We start from the raw sequence: 22,031 nt of genomic DNA on the forward strand, positions 1-22,031 counted from the left end.
GACTGCGGGCCATTTTCCCTAGTTTCAAGTCATTTGCTGGGTCCAAAAAAAAAACATTTGTGTTAGGATTTCCCTAAATATAACTTTATTCAACCTTCCATAACCCTATAGCTTAACATACCCTGTTTTAAAAATCGCATCTCCACAGCATATAAAGCAGCCGAACACCAGCTTCAACTGCGGAAATATGGTGCTTAGCTTTTCTTTTATGAATGACTTTCTTTTTGCAACTTTTCAATAGTCCAGATTAAGTACAGGATTAATAGTTTTCTTTTAAGAAATTAATTATGGATCTGTGATTAATGCTCTGCTTATCCAGGCAGGCAGATTAGGTGGCTGGCTATTCATTGGTGTTCTTAGAATCGTGGTATACTCTGTCAGTTTCCAGATGAAGGGTTGAGCTATGCTTCATGAGATGATTAAGCTACAGATATAGCTTTGCAGGTAAATACCGCTTTAATGACTCAACTTCACCCCCTGATTTTTTTTTTGTGTGTGTTAGTTTTGTCTATTTTTCCTCTAATGTACTCTTACAAAACCTGATGCTTTCCCATTAGAGCTGCATTTACACTGAGGCTGAATTAAACGGACTGCTTCTTATTAGGGGGTTTCTGAAGGCTGTTGGCTTGACTAGATTTCATTTATCAGAGTAAAAGGGGATGGTCGCATATGTATGGAATTTATTTTTGGATTTTTGATGGTAGAAAGCTTCTTTGTGAAAGAGTATCATTAAATTCCTGTAAATCACATTAACATTTGTTGTTGTAAGATGACCAAATATGAAATGTCTTCTTTATAGTAAAAGATAACAGGGTATGGGGGCCTCCTGGCATCTACTCCGCCCCCTGCTATAACAAGATCCTTAAGCCGTCTCAATGAGGAAGCCAAGGGTTGGAAAACAGCGTTCTGTCCTTAATGATGGACTTGATTTGTAATCTAAAGCATGTTTTCTTTGCTCACTCCATCTTTTCTCATCAGATCTGAAATGTGTTGATAACAAGCTTTCTGGTTGTAGCTCAGGTGTTCGGCCAGGCATCTTACTTGTCAGTGTCTCACTCTCCCTTATGAGCTTGGTAGGATTGGCTGATGTGAAATGATCAGCGTTGGGATTTGCAGGTTAAGGATGCTTAGAGCAGGGGTTTTAATGTCCTGACGTCAGGTTAATTAGCGGCGAATCTGATCCTTTCAGCCTCTAAGCCGCACTCTGCCCTGTTCTGTCTGCAGGTGGACACAGGATGCGTCCAAGGAGGAGAAGGCACGTTCATTCAAAGGGATGCTGATAGACCCTTTTCAGCTACAAGAGCACCGCTTTTATTGAAGTTTTCCCCTTTTCTTTTCTGGTGATGCTTTGGTAAAAAAAAAAAAGAGGACAACTTGAGGTAAAAAAATGGCAGATAAGGACAGCGTGGAGAAATACTTGGAGAACAACCCGCAGTTCGCCAAAGAGTACTTCGATAAGAAAGTTCGTGCCGAGGCCCTGACTGCTGCTTTCTCTGAAACTCTTGACATTAAGGACACAGCTTCATTTAAGGATGTTAACGCCATTCAGGAGGCCAGCATCATCTTTGAGCTGCTCCAGGAGCTGCAGAAGCAGACGTGCATGGAGAAGAGCCTCCATAAGGTGCTGCAGAGAATCGTCCTCATCTTGCAGGCTGACCGGGCCAGCTATTACATCTGCCGCTCCAGAAATGGGATCCCTGAGCTCTCCACCTGCCTCTTTGACGTGACTCCAACGTCCAAGTATGAGGCCAACTTGGTGAACCCACAGAGTGAGATCGTGATCCCCACTGACATGGGAATAGTGGGCCACACAGCCACTTCAAAGAAACCACAAAATGTCCCTGACATCACTAAGGTGAGAGAATCTGGAGCATAGATGTAAAAATTTAGAGAGATACAGAAAAAAGCTCTATACAAAATCATTCAGATTTTGATTTTTACTTTTCTCAACTTTTAACTTTTTTTCCTAATTTTTTGCCTTTATAATGCAGATGTTTTTACCCAGATTATATTTTTACATAACAGTAATTATCATAACCAGAAAGCAGGACAATGTGGACTCTGCCACCTCCTTTTTAGGGGCTATTTTTTCAGATGACCTCCTCATAAGCAGGAATTCATCAATAGAACAGAACTCCCATACATGTATAAATGCTGATCTGAGGAATAAATTACCATTATCTTTTAATCTTTCCCAGAATGGTACGGAGCCTAAATCCTTCTAAATCTGACTCTCATTTGTTCATAGTCACCTGGTATGGACTCTTTTTTTTTCAGGCTTGGCTATATATATTTATAGCCTCACTTGCATAACAAGATTCCTGAGATCTCACTTTGAAACTCTGTTTAAGATCTATACAGCAAACTGGAGCCAATGACAAAGCTGAGCCAAGATTGTATGTGGCCTAAATCAAATCGCCTTTAGGCTTCAGTTTGCTAATAAACATGGAGCAGTAAATTAATTGAGAAGCTGAGGTTATTTCTCTGACTTGTTTGGTTTGGTGTTGATATAGTACAGTTTATAAATAGAAAATCACTAGTTTCAGAGAGTAGGGACCTGTTTGAGTGTTTTAAAGGAACACTTGGAAAAATGAATAATAAAATGCACTTGTGGGCTAATTATGCTTTGATGGAATTAAAAACCTTGAACTCTCTATTATGCATGAAAGAGGGAGCATCATTTTTGAGAGATTCGATCTTAGGGTCACAAAGCTGGTTTTGGTTAGCTTTCGCCTTGGGCTGATTTTGAAAGGGATTGTTAATAAACTTTAGCTGAATTTTGTGAGAAATAATTATAAAAATATAAACTTTTATCTCCAAATTTCAAGCTTTTTCTTTATCTTATTTTGTCTACTATTTTAATGCTTTTGTATTTATTCCCATGTATTATTTTCTTTATTAGTTTATTTATGTAGTTACTGTTTTATTGATCTTTTTCTTGCCAACTACTAATAAGGTGTCTGTGGGTACAAATCAAATAGCCATGTTAAGAATAACTTTTTTTACGCATACCTGCTGGCTTTAGATTATATTTTAAGTTAAAATATAATAAATATGACTTGGAAGATAATATGTTTAGTAATTTTGAACAGCAGTGTAAAAGAAATACACATAAAAGGTTGGTAGATACTTTCACTTTATATATTATGTCTACATTATTTATAGCATTCTTATATCCAGTATTTTGTTTCTCACTGGCATTCAATTAAGTGTCAGCTTTCTGTATATTTATTTGCCACAATGCTGTACATCATTTCATGCTTTGCTGTTTTAGTTGTTAAGTTACTACTTAAAAAAGCAACATAAAACAACATTGACAATATTTTGCTGGCCAAACCATGGCTGTTTTAAAAATGCTTTTCAAGCGTTCCCCCCTTTTTCCTCTTAAAACCAGAATCCAAAGTTCTGTGACTTTGTGGATAAGCAGACCGGATACAAGACCAAATGCCTGCTGACATTCCCCATAATGGCTGATAAAGACTGTCTCGGAGTCGTCATGGCGCTTAACAAAATAGGAGCTGATTCGTTCACTCCAGAGGATGAGAAGGTAAGACCGGTACATCATTATTCATCCTGGGAGAGAGAGAGAGAGGTGAAACGCTGCTTCAGATACCGCTGGCCATGAGTCTCTGGACTGTTAGATGCTCATGAATATTTACACGCCATAATACAGTCTTTTCTTTCAGTAGCATCCATTTTAATGTTTTTATTCTATTCTGGACACTGGTAAAAAAAAAAAAAAAAAAAAGCTGCATTCAGCTCAGAGAAATGTTAAACTAATTTAAAATTACTTCTCTGATTACTCTGCAACAGTAGAGAAAAGGCCTTCTCATTACTCAAGAAGGGGCCAATCAGCTCTGACTGGTTCGGTGAAGAAGCATCACTGCAGGCTGCATTAGAATATTTTCACCCGTATCTCTAAAGCATTGAAAAATCATCCAAGCCTGAATAAACAGCTCAGACATGAACAATGTTTAGGTTAGCAGCTGAATTTAAAATCTATAAATATGTAACATATAGAGGAACCGTCATCACAAGTGTATGAACTGTCATGTTTTAATAAAATGCAGTTTGTGTGTTTATCCAAAAAATCTGCCAGTAGGAAAAAACAATGTGAACATGTTTTATAAAACTGCTCGGTTTAAATTCATGTATTCTTTCCTGCACATTTAAATCTGACTTTTAATCACTTCCTCAACAGCTTTTCCATAAGTACATGACATTTGCTCAAGTCATCGCTCTGCAGTATTACACAGCCTACATGTTCAATGTGGAGTCCAGGAGGAGTCAGGTAAACTGAACTACTGCAGTTTATTTCATGCCAGCCTAGATATGTTCACTGGATCAGATGCCAGTTCTTTTTACAATAAAGCTTAAAAAGTGATAAAAATATATGAAAAGGATGTTCTGCTTCCAGGTGCTGCTTTGGTCTGCTAGCAAAGTCTTTGAAGAGTTGACAGACATAGAAAGACAGTTCCACAAAGCTCTATACACAGTCAGGACCTACCTGCAATGTGAACGTTACTCAGTGGGGCTGTTGGACATGACCAAAGAAAAGGTCAATGTTACTGATATTGCTGCTTCTGCTATTTTTGGATCAGTGAATTTTAAATCTATAACTTTTTATGGGCTTCGTTCTGCAGGAATTCTATGATGAGTGGCCTATTAAATTAGGAGATGTGGAACCTTATAAAGGACCCAAGACCCCAGATGGCAGGGTGACAAAATTCCCTTTTCTCCTCCCAAATTTCAGATTTTCTCATAAATGCGTCGAAAAATGGAAGCTAATTTAAAAGAAATGTCTTTTCTTCATTGCAGGAAATTAACTTTTACAAGATCATTGATTACCTCCTAGAAGCCAAAGAAGAAATCAAAGTCATACCGTAAGCATCGCTGGCTCAAATTAAAGAACGTCGAGTGAAAACTGAAAAATAAATGAATCAATCTTTTCTGCTGTTGCAAAAAGCTTTTTATCTCCCCTTCTGTTGGTGGTTGCAACATAATAGTGGGGCTATGTTTCACCACATTGGTCACAGTATATATAATAAACTTTTTAATCGGGCCTTCATATCATACACATGTCACATGTAACCATTATTAGTCCATTATTAGTTTTAATATTTCAAAACTAGTAATATCTAATATTTTAAGATCCTCTGATCAAATTAAGAAGAATAAATTATGTTTCAGTGATATTTAATCAATAAGAATGGGAGGTTTTGTAATTTTTTAATATGGACCAACCCCCACCCCATCACAGGTTGGATTTCTCTAGGTCTTTCAAAGTGAGATTATGCAACACGTAAAAACCAACAAAAAGCAATTTGGTCAATTTAAGGGCTGTTGGAAAAATAGTTTGCCCTCTTTCCATATTTATACAATGAAGCAGCCTTAGCCGAGACAAAAAGAGATTTCTCTTTCAAAACTGTGCCTTTTAAAACGTATAAAACATTAAAATGTTGTGGTTTAAAAAGCTTCATATTTCTTTTCTGTTTACTCAGGGGTCCCCCCGCGGATCACTGGGCTCTGTTGAGCGGACTGCCAACCTATGTGGCGGAGAACGGCTTTGTAAGTCACAAACCTTAGCGTGAAACACCTTACAGATGATAATTGCTTTCATCTCAGCTGAATCTCCATCAGAATATTATGCTTAGATTTGCATAATAGTCCCAGCTGTCAGCATATTGGGTTATATACGGTATATATATTGGGATATTTATAAGTTACCAACACTGAGTCCACTATAAATTTGACTGGAGATGCTTAAGATAAATATGGTATTGTATGAAGGGGAAATCGAAGCTGAACCAGAAAAAATCCACTAAAATGATAATGATTCTAAACATACCATTAAATCCACAAAGAATGGCTACAAATCAAGAAACAGAAAAGTCCTGGCTAGTGAATGTCAGACTGGTAGATGATTAAAGGGAGTGTCAATATCTACTAAAGAACATAAAAATAGCTATTTGGTGGTAGGGTGCCCTAACCTTTAATCCATTTAGGGAACTAATTTTTGTTGGTATCTTTGTTTAATCAGTGAAAAGTAAATTGCAGACATTAATAGAAATAAAATAAAATCAGACACCAATAGCTGAGTATCTCTTTACATCAATTTTTTTAATGACAGAAAAAAAATAATAAAAAAAGATTGATAGTAGCTTTTAAAATGTTAAAGAGGAGCCTTTTTAAGTTTTTCTGTGTGCTTCCCTGCAGATTTGCAACATGATGAATGTTGCCGCAGATGACTACTTCACTTTCCAGGTACGAAAGACCAAACCAATCAAAAGTTGCACTGATTTGTTTCATGTTCATGTTAAAGAAGAGAGACGCCTTGTTTAACTCCAATATCTGGGCTTTTCAGAAAGAGGCTGTGGATGAAACGGGTTTCATCATCAAGAATGTCCTTTCCCTTCCCATCGTCAACAAGAAAGAAGAAATCGTGGGCGTTGCCACCTTCTACAACAGGAAGGATGGCAAACCTTTTGACGAATACGACGAGCAGATCACTGAGGTTGGGATTCTGTGAGAGTTATTTTTTGCTTCCTCTTCTTTGCATTGTCTCATCTGACTCTTTTGCACCTTTGTTGTGTTTAAACCAGGCCCTGACACAGTTCCTGGGTTGGTCTGTGCTGAACTGCGACACCTACGACAAGCTGAACCGTATGGAGTGGAGGAAAGACATTGCCCAGGAGATGCTGATGTACCAGACCAGATGCACCACGGACGAAATGCAATCCATTCTGGTCTGCATCAACATGGCTTCCTTTGACATTTTTCTCTCTTAGCTAGCATTCCTATCCATACTCACATTTGCTGAAAAAGCAATTTAAGCAGTAATTTACAGGAAAGCTCATAGAATAGCTTTCCCAGAAACAATTTCGCATCAGAGTTTTTAGAGGACTATTAAAAGGTCAGGTTTGTTATACGTCCACTTGGCAACTAACATTTAGAAAAATGACACAAGGGTTTATACACGGCTTTGAGCTCTTTCATCAGATGAATAAGGAGTAAACTGTATTTTAAAGGTCTCTTAATCGACAGAGCATGTTGATGAATAGCGCCTAAATGTCACGTAAAAATCTTTTTTATTACCAGAACACCAAGGAGAAGTTTGACGCAGACCCTGAGGACTGTGACCAGAAGGAGATGTACAAATTACTGGTATGTGTCCTTTCATCACGGGAAAATTTGCTGCACAATCATCCCCGTGGAAACAGCATATTTACGGACACTGCAGAAGAAAACAACCTTTTTTTTCTTTCTTCTTTGTCTTACATTCAATCAGATTAAATATCATGTAGTTTAGTTTGAATCTCACCAAAATTATTACTGTATAATAAATGTCATATTGTTTCTTCAAAATCAGAAGTTTAATGATATGGTAAACCCTGGATGTTTTACATGGCTTTGTAGGATCCTAAGTCATTTACAGCACTCAAGTTCAATGGAGGAACAACTGTTGAGGTGTTAAAACTAAGATCTAATGAAATGAAATAATATAATTTGCCATGATGACTATTTTTACTTATAAAGAAAGAAGGGGAAGGCCAGTAGACCTAAGACCTTAAACCAACTGTATGGTGCAAGGCGGTAGCTTCATATTGTGAGTGGATTACTGCAAGAGCAACTGCTGTTTACTTTACAGGATAAATACCATCACAGGGGAAGAAACGAAGTGAAAGTATTGAAGTGACCTCTTAAGGTATACAGTAAGCCAGAATATTAAAACACAGGCATAATTTGGCAATAACTCCACGGCTTACTGCCTCATCAATAAAAAAGCTTCTTAAGAAAAACAGAGCCAATTACTGCAGTGATCATTTAATAATAATACTTGAGCATCATTGATTCACAATGGAGAAATTATGTCTTTGCATTTAACCCATCCCTTTGGGGAGCAGTGGGCTGCCATTGTGCAGCGCCCAGGGAGCAGTATGGGGTTAAGGGTCTTGATCAGGGACCCAGGGTGGAGGCTGTGGGGATCGAACCAGGTACTTGCAACCTACTCAGAGCACAAGCACATTGCTCTGCCCTTAAAATCGAGATTTTAGTCTTGTAGAAAATTGGAGGGCAGAGGTGCATTTTGTGTGCAAGATTCCCAACAGACCTGACAAAGTAAGGTAAAGTCTGGCAAAGTGTTATAAGAAACTACCGGAAGCACATTTGACCCAAGTCACCTTATTAGAAAGAAGAATCTACTAAATACTGAGAGAAAATATGTAAATGTGTTGATTTAAAGGAAGATATTAAATGGCCTCTTCCTCACTTCTATAATAGCTGTCATTTTGTTATTGTTTTTCAATCAAAATCTACCCCTGATTTGAATGATTAAACCATTTTCTGTGCAGAGGGCAAACTGCCCGCCGGCAGACAACGTGGATGGAGAGAATTTGTACTCGTTTGGCTTCAGCGACTTCCCCGTCTCAGAGTTAGGCCTCATTAAAGCTGGCATTCGCATATTCTTTGAGCTCGGAGTTGTCGAAAAGTTTAAAGTTCCTGCAGAGGTGAGTCTGTTTTTTTTTTCTTTTTTTGTATAACAAGGTGCTCTGAAGTTCTAGTTTCTGAAAAGGTTCTGAAATTTAAATGGGGGAATAGGTCTCGTTATTTCTTAACACCTCTGAATAGGAATAACATATTTGTGAGGATTTCAAAAAGATATATCATTTTAGGTGTTTCCCTGGATTTTTTTCTCATTAAATGATTGGACTGGTTTAGGACTGTCAGAGTGATAACTTTCAGGAAAAGCCCTGAAAAAATACCTTTTACTTGAAATTACAACCAAACACTTGTTTGTTACACCAAAATAAAAATGACATTTTGTAACCAATAAAATTGGCTTTTCATTTACAGATTTAATGCTATAAAAATGTACAAAAAACGACTACATTTAGTGGTATCTTATTTTACAGAATATTAAGCCTTTATTTGTTTTATAGTAGCTGGCTTGTGTTTTAGGCAATCTGCTGTGGTAGCCATAAAGAAAGATGGAGGCCTAAAGGTTTTCATCTAGAATTTCTAAACAGTTTTACTATAATTAGATTCAGTGTTTCTCAAAACTTTATTCTATTTTAATACCATTTCCAATCAGCCAGTTTGTTATCCTTCATTAAGCCAGCTTCAATAGGTTGGGGAGGGGCAGTGCTGCACTATGCTGTAAACCATACCTTATTTATAATTAACTTTGAAATAATCTGGGTCAACAAAGTGTTACACATATGGTAAGAAATGTTAAAATAAAATAAAAACAAAAAGTAGAAATGTATAATAGAATCAGCATCTCTGGACGTGCAAAATGCTTTATAGTTATTTTTTCTTTAATAAACCCGATTTCAGAAAACAGAAAGGAACCTGCCTGACATGCAGGGGCAGATCATTCCATAACTTCGGAGTGGCTACAGCCAAAGCTCAGCCTCCTCTCAGTTTCCACTTAAATTCAGGAACATTAACGAGCTGCGGGTTGGCAGAGCTCGGAGGGGCAGGGTTATAAGGGCATATTTGAGTGTAACAGAGTGGTCAGTATATCTGTAATAGTTTTCCTCGGACTGTATGCAACCAGCAGGAATTAAAGTTAGAGAATATGTGGCTCATCTTATTCTCACTACTTTTTAATTTTGGCCAAATCAAATGTGTGTTCTAAAAATATAAAATAATATCTAACAGTAGCATCTTAAGATATTTCATTAAATGATAGCACTGTCTTCAGTATCTGTTAGGAGGGGTTGCTGGGTCAGCGCTGGGACCCGGCACTAAGACAGCAGCTTCTGTGTGGATTCCCTCTAGAATGTAAATCCTTGACTTAAGTCTGAGATTTCTAAAAGGCTGCCAACATTTCAGAATCCAGGATCATCTTTAACAGACAGGGGTTGAAATCTCAAAAGGATTAAACAAAGCTACTTTGCTGGAGTCCATTCAGCCTTCCTGTTATCTCCTTGCTCTCTGTCGCTCTTTGGCAGCCTATACAAACCAAAGAAATGTTAAAGTTTATTCCCTTCTTACATAGCTGTTCTTTTAAACTCCTCATTGATACTGATATTTACTGACTTTGAGTTTTAATTCTGTAGTACTAACTCTCATACTCAGCTGATCCCCATGCAACATGCAATAATAAACTTTTTTTTCTCTCAGACGCTGACTCGGTGGATGTATACTGTGAGAAAGGGTTACCGTGCCATTACTTACCACAACTGGAGGCATGGTTTCAATGTGGGCCACACCATGTTCTGCTTACTACAGGTAATACAATCAATCAAGTTACTTATTTGATGGAGGAATATGAGAATACAACTCTGATCCATGTCTGAACTTGTGATTTGCAGACAGGGAAGTTGAGGAAGTACTATTCTGATCTTGATGCCTTCGCCATGGTGGCTGCAGCTTTTTGCCACGATATTGACCACAGAGGAACAAACAACCTCTATCAAACAAAGTGAGTTCAAACACCTTTTTTTTCACAATCCAATAAGAATATTTTTTTTATGATTATTACTCTATTTTTTATCTATAGGAGTGCATCTCCTCTGGCCAAACTTCATGGCTCCTCCATCATGGAGAGACACCATTTGGAATACAGCAAAACGCTCATGGGAGAGGAGGTGATTACATGGAAGATTAGTGAAAAACAGACTCGCTGGTTGTGGTGACGCTATAAACTGACCATTTTCTCTGTCTGTCCTCTGCTGCAGAGCTTGAACATCTTCTGCAATCTGCAGAAGCGTCAGTTTGAGACGGTGCAGCACTTGTTCGATGTCTGCATTATTGCCACTGATCTGGCCCTTTACTTCAAGTAGGTTTACACAGAATTATTTGGAATTAACTCCTGATTACAAAATATAAGATTTTCAAGTCTCAAATTTCTTTTTTTTTTTCTTTATCAGGATTGATATAAATAATGTGTGTTATATATTAATATTATGTGTTTTAATATTATTTTTAAAGCTAAAAATACATAAATTGTTTATTGTTTAAGATGGCAACTAATTTCCTATACAAGATAATAAATAAAAAATATATAGAGATATTTTAGAAAAGTCATGTTATATTTTGCGGCTTCAACTTGGCTCTATGAATATGAAATGTTAAAAACCCCTGGAGTAGAGGCTCCCTATTTTAATATTGGATTGTCTTCCAGGATTGTAGAAGGATTTTTTTTTCTTTTCTACATCATTTTGTTTGGTAGTTTAGGACACATTTAAAAACCCAGTTCAAATTAAATTTAGAATTCCCCAGAAAGGAACCGGTTTGTAAAATTGTCTTATTTATTATTCCATTCAAAGTAGAAAAACACTGATGATAAAAAGTAAAAAATCTCCATGTGTTAAATGTGTGTTAAATCAAATAAAAAAACATGTGGATTAAATATAAGGAAAATTAAAAGCACTCAGTTATTACACATTGTTAGATTTTCCTCAAGAAGGAAAACTCAGGATTGGAAAAATTGAACTTTTTAATACTCGTGATTATTTTTTTTTCTCTCATTGATTTTCATTTTCATTCATTTCACATGGAAAAGAACGATAAGTTATTTTCTATATTAGATTTTAAAGACTGCTTAGGAATCCTACTGAAGCCTAAATTTCAAATAGCAAAGAAAAGTTATTTAAAAAAAAAACACATTTTTTTTATTATGTTTTTTGCCCATTTCATTGTTAGTCTACCATAACAACTCTTGCTAAAGATGTGCAAAAGCTTAGAAATATATGATAATATCTTCTAATAGACTAATAATCTCACCCTAAAAAAAACAACAATTACTTGACACCATCGTTAGTCCTCTTTTATTCAGGCATATGCTGCATTTATGTCCTATAGAACAACTTTTCATTTTTTTTTAATTATGTTTGATTTTAGCAATAAATGTAAAAAAAAAAAATAATAAATAAATAAAAAATACTTTGTGTTGGATAGCAAACATTAATTTGTCAGCAACTAATTTTTCTTTTTTTTAAGACAAAGAGTTAGCTTTTTTTTTTAAACTGAGGTTATATAAAGTTTTCATCCAATCCTTTATAGTAATATTTCATTTTCCAACGTAATAAATGTATTATTTTAAAATGTATAGGATTTGTTACTGTAAAAAAAACCAAAAACTATATATTGAATTGTTTTAAAGTTGAATCCACTGGGCTATATACTTCCTTAAATAGGTACTATTTTCTATTTGTCTACTTCCAGGAAAAGAACCATGTTCCAGAACATTGTGAATGCCACAGAACCAATGGCAGAGGAAAAGGAGGCCATCGCCTACATTTCTAACAATCCCATCAGGAAGGAAATTATCATGTATGGAAGCAGTAAACACCTTTTTCTTTATTTATTTTTTTTGTCGAATTCCTGCCCCTGTTTCCACTGTGAGCCGCCTTCTGACACAGCAGGCAGCAAAAAATCATATTCATCACAGCCGGGATGTTGCTTTGCTTTGACTGACTGTCTGTTTCTCACCTCTAGGGCCATGATGATGACAGGCTGCGACCTGTCAGCCATCACCAAACCCTGGGAGGTGCAGAGCAAGGTGAGCCTTGAAGTGAAGTTCACCCGTAAATAAGACTTTTCTTTTCCCACTGTCTTTTTCTGGCTAAAGTCATATGTATCCAAGCTCTAATAATAATAATAATGATAATACTTTTTATTTAAAGTGCCTTTCGGGACACCCAAGGACACTGTAAAACAAAGAATCAAAATACAAAATATACGCTATGTTAAAAAAAGTGGAGGCAGTCAGTGGAGGTATGCAGTCTTGAACAGATGAGTTTTAGCCTTCATTCAAACAGAGTTTTTTTAATATGAATATTAGGTGTGTGTGAATTCCAGAGATAGGAGGCTCAACACAGTAGATTGTAGTGATCTGAAGGAGATCTGAGAGAAGTGGGGGAGCAAGATCATGGATGACCTTGAAAGCAAACAGGAGGATTTTGAACTGGATTCTGAAGCCGACAGGAAACCAGCTAAGTTCCTTAAGGATTAGGATGATTTGATAGAAAGAGGAGGTTTTGGTATTTAAACTAGCTGCTGAATTCTGGACCAATTGAAGTTTGTGAAGAGATTTCTGAGGAAGACCAAAAAGAAGAGAATTGCAGTAATCGACGCGGAAGGTGACGAGGCTATGGACCAGAACCGAAGTAGGGTGCAGGGAAAGAGAGGGACCAAGACAATAAATGTTTTGCAGGTGAAAATAGGCCGAGCGGGTTATCTTATTGATGTGGGAGGTGAATGACAGAGGGCTATCATGTATGACAACCAGACTCTTGACCTGAGAAAAAGGGGAGGTGGTAGAACTTTCAATAATAAGAGAGAAACTGCCAATCTTGTAGAAAACTGATTTGGTTCCTACCAGGAAGATCTCTGCTTTGGTTCACCTCCAACTTCCTGAAGTTCAATTGCAACAGGCATTGAAACCAGCAAGGCAGGTGTTGAGGGATGCCGGAAGGAGCTTTGAGTTTGGCTTACCAGATACCGTAAATAGAGCTGGGTGTCATCTGCATAACACTGATATTGATATGATATAAAAATCGATTTTGAATTTCCAAAAGATATTGCCAAGAGGCAGAAGGTAGATGATAAAATGTAGGGGCCCCAGGACAGAACCATGAGGCACACCGGATGGACACGACTTCATTTGGATTCATTTAATACGGCTAGAGAAGTAGTAACAGAACAAGTAGAGGGTTGTGTGAGTGATGCCACCTGAAAATGAAGAAGGATGGGGTGAGAAACTGTTGCAAGCGGCATTCAGGACCACGAGGATAAGAACGGCAATGAGACCTGAGTCGGCTGCCATCAGAGGGCTGTTTGGGATTTTGTTTGGAGAGTAATTTCAGTAATAGGACAGGGGGTTGTTAGAGTGAATTTGAGAGGCAACTGTTTTTTCCAGTATTATAGAAATGAAAGGCAAGTTGGAAATGAAGCAGAGGTTTTTGTAGTTGTTCAGATCTGACCCAGGTTTTTTCTGTGTAGGATTGATTACTGCGGTTTTAAAAAGGGAGGAATGATTCCAGAGCTTAGCAAGGAGTGAATAATGGTGGTTATGTTCAGAAGCAAAGGCTGGAGAGAGGATTTGACCAGTTATTGGGATGGGTTATGATTAATGTAAGAGTTCAGGATAACAATGGATATTTGATAATTGGGAAGGAAGTTTTAAGAGGGTTGAAAATGGCCACCACAATGCACAAATATGTCCATTTCATCAATGGTGCAGTGATTTTTTTCTTTTTTACTATTTTTTTAATATTATTGATTTGTCTGTGTGTGGCTGTTTTTCCAGGTGGCTCTAATGGTTGCTGCTGAATTCTGGGAACAGGGTGATTTGGAGAGAACTGTTTTGGACCAGCAGCCAATTGTAAGATCAGCACTCCTCCAGGGTCTTCATTTATTCCCTTTTTCATTTTCATTCCTTCATAGTTTTTTCTTCCTTTCTTTTTTTTCCACACTGGAAAACCTTCTTGTGTTTATCTCCCTCCCTCTCTTAGCCCATGATGGATAGAAACTGTGCCGAACAACTACCCAAGATGCAATGTGGTTTCATCGACTTTGTGTGCTCATTTGTGTACAAGGTAAGCTGTTTCTCTCTCACTTCACTGCCCCCACTTCTCTTAAAAAATACTTTAAAAAGATACAAATGTAAAGATGGATGCTCCGACTCAAAAGAAGATTGATTTGCAGCAGAGAGTGTTTGCTTGAATCTAAATCCACTCATAGTGTAAAAAGACTCTTATGATGGTCTTTGCAGTGATTTTACAACTTAGTTCAGCAGTTTTTGCAAGTTACAAACTGTTGTTGTGTGTACAGTATATGCGATTTTCTGAATAAAAAAAAAACAATCCCATTGGCAAAACAAATACTTAAAGGTTTGCTAAAGGAATAAAAAACACATAATATAGGCAGTCTTTTCTACATGGCATAAGATCAGCTGTGAGCTCAATAATAAATTATGTTGAGGTAAAAGTATTTATAACCCTTACTTTTTCAATACATTTTTTGTTTTAGTTCAAACAAGATTTAAAGTCTTAAAAACAAAACAAAACTATAATGTAGAAATAATACATTTGGGCATTTTTAATATAATTTACTTCATTAACATCCACACTGCAAAAAATTAAAATCTACATAGTCATTTTTTCTTGCAACAAGTTGTTTTTTTCTTGAATTGAGGAGGTAATTGAGACTCTTTGTCAATGGAACAAGACAATTTACATTTAAAATAAGAAAACACAATTGCATTGTCTTATTTCAAGTGCATTTTATGTAATTATCTTATTTTAAGACTAAAAATACTAATTCCTAATGGTAAATACACTTTATTTAAGCCATTTTTTTCATCATTTTTAGATTGTTTTTGCAGTGCAGGGCCATAATATATGTTTGTTTCCATGTGTCTGTGAATTTTGAGTAGCTGGTAAACATTAGAGAACAAGCATCATTATTAAGACCAAGGGAAACAGCATGCTGGTCAGACAGAAAGCTGTGGAGTTTAAAGCAGGGTTGGGGTATAAAACAACATTTTACAGAGCACTGTTCAGTCAATCATCATAAGTGGAAACAATATAACAGAACAGCAAACCTACACAAGAAATCATTTGGAGAAATTGAGAGCATGAATCAGAGGAGCAGCCAGGAGTCCCATAATAAGTCTATAGCAGCTGCAGGGATCCACAGCTCAGGTTAACCGTTTACACTGCAAAAAAAATATAGCCTTTATTGAAGAATGACAAACGTTTCAATAAAGAAACTCATAGAACACTCAGTTGAAGGTTTTCAGCATGCTATTAAGTGGACCACATAAGCATGTAAAAGTCGTATTATTAGATGAGACCAACACTTTTGTTCTGCATGTAGCATAGCTAACGCTGCACATCGCCTATTGCTACGTTATACACAGTGATGGCACTATCATACTATGGGAAAGCATATAGAACACAGACTTCAATGATTTATAGAGAGCTACAATTAAAATGCCACATTTTAAAGCTTACTGAGCGGTATCCCGAAACCCACTTAAGGCTTCTCTACAAAGCATTAAATAAAACTTTTCGTTTAAAGATGTTTCATGACAAAATGTAAAATCAAATTTGGTATTTTGAATTTTTAAAGCCCTATAAATCATCTCTCAGTACAACTTTCCTAAATGATAGAAGAAGCTGGATAGTTCAATAACTTAGCATGCAGGACATCACTGGCTTCAGAGAGGTGTTTTTAAGCTTTCATCTATCTAAGTCCATGTGAATAGATGCAGGTTGTGAACTTGTAGAACACAATAGCCGTCTCTCTCTCACCCCAGGCTGATATTTTGATGAGCACTCACACTGCGTGCGGCATGTCGCCCCTGTGGACCGTTGCTGCATCATTTATACCTGATCACATTCCGCCTTTGAAGATGCTCTCTAAAGAGGCCCCGAGATGAGAATAACCTTCGTCTATTGTTCTTTTTGTTTGCAAGGAGTTCTCCAGGTTCCACAAAGAGATCCAGCCCATGTTTGACGGCCTGAACAACAACAGGGCACACTGGAATGAGCTGGCTGAGGTGTACAATGCAAAGATGAAGGCAATTGAAGATGAAAAGAAGAAGTTAGAAGAAGAGGAAGCCAAGAAAGGTATGAAATTAATTAAGGATTGTATTGTAATAATCTGAGATCAAGAACTGCAACATTCTTATTCCGTTTCTGTTGTTTTTTTTAGCTGGTGGTGGTGGTGGTGAAGCAGGAAAGTCAAAGACTTGTACCATCTGTTAGGCTTCTTCTCTTCATGGACCTGGATTATTATGGACTGCTTAGGACTGATATCTACATCTCTAGTCTTTTCTGGTCTGAAAAGTCTTTCCAAAGCCATGTGATTTTGGCATTTTGGCCTGCGCTTCATAAGCTAGTTCTCTCTCTTCTGACCCTGCATCCTAGTCTGCTCCAGTTTTCTTCAGCTAGGTTAGCTACGCTGGACAGGAATGCATGAGCAGGAGGAAACCTGGGCTGGAAGTAACATTGGGACTTTGCACAGAGAAGATCTCATTGAGAAGAAATGAGTGAAACCTCCTCCTCCCTCTGGTTTTAAGTGCCACCTGGCCAGGGACATAAAAAAACATTGAAACTCACAATATACTTGTAAGATAGTAACATTTTTAGGCATGTCTGAAATCATGTTGCAATAAATTTACACAAACCTCTTAGTATAGACAATTAAAATAGATAATTACAAGCTATGCCAAAGTAATAGCATTTAGTATGTCGTTGGCATTTATAAGAACAATGTATAAAAGTACTTTAAGCTGCAAAATGCACTTGGTTGCTGCTGTTTTACCAGCCGACCCACAGAGAGAGTGAAGGCCAACTGGGAGGATAAAGACTTTTCTAATGTAGTGAAGGGGAGCTGTTAAGAGCATTTATACAGAAATATAATTTTATTCCCTTCAGCGCATAGAGAGGGAAAATTCAATCTGCTAGCTTTGTTCATAATGTAATGGCAATAGCACAGTGAACATTGGCACCAAACTAATTAGGGAAGATGAGTTCCTTCCTCCAAAGGCATTAGTAAGAATTCTGATGATATATTTATTTTAATATGTTATTCATCTATATATATATATTTTTTTTTTTTGTTTGGAGAGGGATTCTGGGAATTTTGTACTTGAACCATCTTCAATTTGAGATTAACTTTTAGAGTTACAGCTGTGGGATGATGCAAAGAGTAGAGTTGATCTTTTTTCATTTTGTCACAATATGATCAAAATAATGTTTTATGGAATTTTTTAAAAGCCACCAACCAGTTTTCTTACATAATTGTTAAAAAGGAAGGAAAATTATGTGAAAGAAAATCATTTGGGGTCATTTTGTTTCTGTAGAGACTAAACATTTACGGTTTTGTTGTTTTCCTAGAGCTTTCCATCTTAGCTTTGACTGTAAATGCAGGGTGGTTGTTCTTCTGGAAGCATCTAGTCTCCCTTTTTTTTTTTTCCAGAATTGCCTCTTATTTACCTATATCCATCTTCCTATTTCCTCTGTCCAGCTTTCCTGTCTCCCTCCCCATAGCTTGCTCCTCCCACTGCCATGTGTCACAGTGAGGATGTGGCATTCAGAATGATGTTTATTTTTTGCACATAGACCAAAAAGTTTACATTTGCTTTCATCTGAGTAGAGCACCTTCTTCCATATGTTTTCTTTGACCCTTTCATGGCTTCCTTTTAGCACCGGCTTCCTTCTTCACACTTTTTCATAAAGCCCAGATTTGTGGAGTGCACAACTAATGGTTCTCCATCCAGGTAAATCTCCCACAACAGTTCCTCCAGAGTTACCAAGGGACTGTATTATTACTTCGCTTTAAATCGCTCTTATTGGGTCTCTTTTTAAATAGTTAAGTAACTTCTGAACGCGGTTGCTTACACTGGGTTTTATTCAGCATAATCAAAGTAAATGATGTGCTCGCCTGGATGTAGTTCTCTTCTACAGAGATCTAACTTTTGAATTGATGTAAACTTGATTGTAAGAGAAACATAAAGATCCACGAGAGCAGCTCCTGCTTCTGAAAGAGTGAAACAGATCAACAGATCTGCCTCTCCTTTAAGAAGCTTTAGCAGGATTTGATAGCCAGCCAGTGTTTGAGATCCACACAGCTTTGGACTTTAAATACCCGTCTTACAGTGAAGCATTATCATTTACATGAAGAAAAACTGTGAAAATTGTTTAGTAGCCAAACCATTACATTGATTGTGTGAAAGTTGAACCGTTTCTCTCGCTGAATGACTTCATGTGAATCAATATGTGTTTTTGTAAACGAGCTGATTTGCTCGGGCATGTGAGGTCAAAGTGCAAGCAACGTCAGCACACCTCCTGGTTGTAAAAAGCGAGGAGCATCCTGTTACGCAACGTCATCTCCTCTAATCAATGAGGCATTTAATCCCATCAGTACGGCTTTGGGTCTGTGTGGAAACTCCTTGTTTGCTGCCTGAGCTGAACTGAAGAGTTGTTATAATTCCTAAGTCCAAACTGCAGGGTTTCGATGATTACATCAAGAATTTACAGCATTGATGTAATTTCTGAGGTTTCTTCAGCTCGTTCTCATAAGGGATAAAAATATCCTCTGCTTTTTCTTTGAACATTTTTGCGAGATATGAAAAATCTTCAGTACAACATTAGAAGTTCTGTCTTTGAATGTATGAAATAAGCTCAAATGTATGTATAAGTCATGAATTGTAATATCTGTAAGCAGATGTAGGAAGTTGTGGAGTTATGAAAATAAAGAGTAACTCATTTCTCATAATGAAAACTGGTTCTTGCACAAAGGGGAAGCTTTATCTGCAGGCACCAACTACAATGTCCTTCTTTCTCCCTCTGGGTTAGGATGGTGCTCATTCTTAGTCATATATCGTGCAGGATCTTAAAGGCTCCAAAGGAGGATGAGCCTATGGGGGGAAAGAGGATCAGGATTGACTCTGATCCCTGACCGATTCAGTTCTGCTGCTGCTGGGATCTGTTTTCAGCATGATTTGCATACAGGAAGGGAGAAATTTTTAATGCTGTTGTACCAATTTAACAGATTTTATGCATATTTACCCTTTAAAAAGGGTTATGTTTCTTAGAAAACATATTTAAAATGTCTAAATTACCGGTAGTTGGAAACTTTAACTGTGTTCAATCAAAAGGACTTCCTGCTTTCCTACTCGGGAGAGATTCACATTTTAGGACACAATCTTTCAAAAGAGGGTTGGATACTCGGCTCCCATGTGAATGAGGGAATATAAACTATAGAAACTAGTCGAAAGGATAAAACACTCTTGGTTTCATAACTCTCAGTAATAGTTTCTTCTTACTGTAGTATTACAATAAATATTTCACTATATGTCACTATAAGCACTATCTCCTTGCTCATTGTAGAATTTGAACTGCAGTTTAAAAGGGCTTTGGTTGTCACTTGTTCAACATTGCCTTTTTATTTGTGTTAAAATTTGTAGCTCAAAGTACTTATATTTACTCAAGTGACCAAAATAGAGAAAAATATAAAAGAAAAAAAGGCTAAACTGATAATGTACATGTATATACATGTATTGATGACACTTTAGTGGTAATTACATATAATTTCAAGAATTCACATCAAGACTGAATTACAAGTACATGTCTGTTAATGCTTTAGTATTTTTCTATTTGCAAATCGTGAATGCATGATACCAAATAATTTTATGCTGTGTCTGTGCATTAGCCTTTAAAAATGTTTTAGCTGCTTTTTTTCATCAGTATCAGACTTTTTCAGATGAGAAATTTACCAAACACTACAAAAAACAACAGCATCATCCATTTAATCAAAACTTACTACCGGTACATTAAAATCTCACAGTGAAATACTTTCTATTACTCTACTTTCTATTTTCTAATGTTAGACACAATGCCAATGGCTAACTTGGTCAATATCTTCGAGTCAGTCCGAGATATCCAGACTAATATTGCGCTACGTACTCTGTTATGGGATACATCGGTGTATATATGGATTTTCTTTGTTGGTACATCCACTGACTGTAAAATTACATGAGAAACGTCTTCCTACAGCTGGCAAAGTGCTTGTTTTTGCAGCCAAATGCTACACACGTAGGCATTCTTATGGCGCCTCTCCGTGGGAGTGGGGAGTACCAATATGGCGGCCCATGGCTTCACTTTTTTTCTGGCTATCAGCAATCCATTAAATAAATACAGATCAGTGCTTTGCTCCTATTTCTACCTGCATGAGCCAGTTAATCCTAGCAACCACTAACCATAAATGCATAACCTGTAATAGTGAGCCATGTAGTGGTTTTGCCTATTTTACTTTTCTCACAGATAAAATTTAGGGGTATGAAAATATTTTTGATCACAAAAACAGTCATGGGAAATCTAAAGGAGCTCTTATCACTCTCATCACAGGAAAATAGAGTCTTGAAGGCCTTTCGTCTTGTTTAAGCTGTAATTATTTTCTCCCCCAGCTTTCAATAGCTTCAGCTTTTGTACCCAAAAGTTTCACGTTAGGTGAATCCGGTTCCCATGACCTTTACAGAATAAAGAAGACGTTTAAATTTTCCCTTTTGAAACTTCTGACTGAATTTGGAGAGAAGGCATTAAGCGATTTTTTTCTTAATGTTTTATGAAGCTTCTGCCGCACAGAGGAAAAATTGACTTAAGCGATGAAATCCTCTTAAAGTTCTTTTGAAGTCAAACAGCAGTTTGGATTTGTCTTTTTAGCAATCCCATGTGAAGAGATTTTTTGAAACTTTTGTTTCGTTTGAAAGATCTCAATCCCTTGCTGTGCCTTTAAAGTGTCATTTATAATACTGACTGAGAAGCAGCTTTATAAAAACCTAAGCCATCGTCATATCAGTCAAGAATCAACTATATTGTCGTTATGAGACTGTGATGAACTTTTGTTTGGACTTCTGCATCAAAGCGCATATAGAGGACAGACAGAAATGGAAAAAATGGGAAAAATGAGCATCCTGAGAGGAATGAAAAGTATGACACCAATGTTAAGATTCAACTGCAGGAGTCAATGTCATTTCAGGTAACTTATTTAACATGTGCTGTTTATGAGTAGGTGTGCATGAGTCACACCCCTTAAAAGTTCTGCTTCTAAACAAGACCTATCATGATGCCCTTAGATCACAGTTTACAGGGGTTTGAAGTTGTCTGAAAAAGTCTAACTGGATTTTATACCTGTATGTCGCACTGCTTAGATTGGTTCAGATCAGCCAAGATTAATCTAAGCGTTAGGTCTGCATAGAAGCAGAACTGAAATGTCAGGATAAAAAGAGGGGCTTTGATAAGACTGCTTTACACCCACTATTTGCTAAATATTACAGAGCATGTTAAATTTGAGGGGTTTTAAATACCACCAGCCTTAAAAGAGTAAATATTTACTGCTAGCCTCCTCACAATGCTGAGCTTTCACTTTCAATCCCACATAAAGCTTTCAATACTTACAGACCAGTATGAGGAAGTTAACATTAGATGTATAACTGTGGGCCATTTTTCTCTCTGCACATTGCCTAATTTAATTTTGTTCAACTGATCCCCCAACTTAAAAACACATCA

General features: G+C 37.0%; 1 protein-coding gene across 1 annotated transcript; it reads left to right on the top strand.

Annotated features, from left to right (window-relative positions):
- Positions 1–1,187: 1,187 nt before the first annotated feature.
- On the top strand, positions 1,188–19,239 carry pde6c (phosphodiesterase 6C, cGMP-specific, cone, alpha prime). The gene is made up of 22 exons (XM_038280589.1): positions 1,188–1,855; positions 3,395–3,547; positions 4,202–4,291; positions 4,418–4,558; positions 4,644–4,718; positions 4,819–4,883; positions 5,502–5,568; positions 6,217–6,264; positions 6,365–6,514; positions 6,603–6,746; positions 7,099–7,164; positions 8,352–8,507; positions 10,129–10,236; positions 10,320–10,429; positions 10,508–10,595; positions 10,686–10,786; positions 12,175–12,282; positions 12,448–12,511; positions 14,261–14,335; positions 14,466–14,549; positions 16,433–16,586; positions 16,672–19,239. Exons 1-22 carry the CDS (start codon positions 1,388–1,390, stop codon positions 16,722–16,724), a joined length of 2,568 nt encoding a protein of 855 aa, XP_038136517.1. The 5' UTR covers positions 1,188–1,387; the 3' UTR covers positions 16,725–19,239.
- The last annotated feature ends 2,792 nt before the right edge of the window (positions 19,240–22,031 follow it).

This window comes from Cyprinodon tularosa, unplaced genomic scaffold (assembly GCF_016077235.1).
Source record: "Cyprinodon tularosa strain WSP-4 unplaced genomic scaffold, ASM1607723v1 ctg161, whole genome shotgun sequence".
Taxonomy (NCBI): Eukaryota; Metazoa; Chordata; class Actinopteri; order Cyprinodontiformes; family Cyprinodontidae; genus Cyprinodon; species Cyprinodon tularosa.

Coding starts and splice junctions, on each gene's coding strand:
- pde6c (XM_038280589.1), top strand. CDS start 1,388: ATGGCAGATAAGGACAGCGTGGAGAAATACTTGGAGAACAACCCGCAG. Junction 4,292..4,417: donor TGGAGTCCAGGAGGAGTCAG/GTAAACTGAACT, acceptor TTCTGCTTCCAG/GTGCTGCTTTGGTCTGCTAG. Junction 6,265..6,364: donor ATGACTACTTCACTTTCCAG/GTACGAAAGACC, acceptor TGGGCTTTTCAG/AAAGAGGCTGTGGATGAAAC.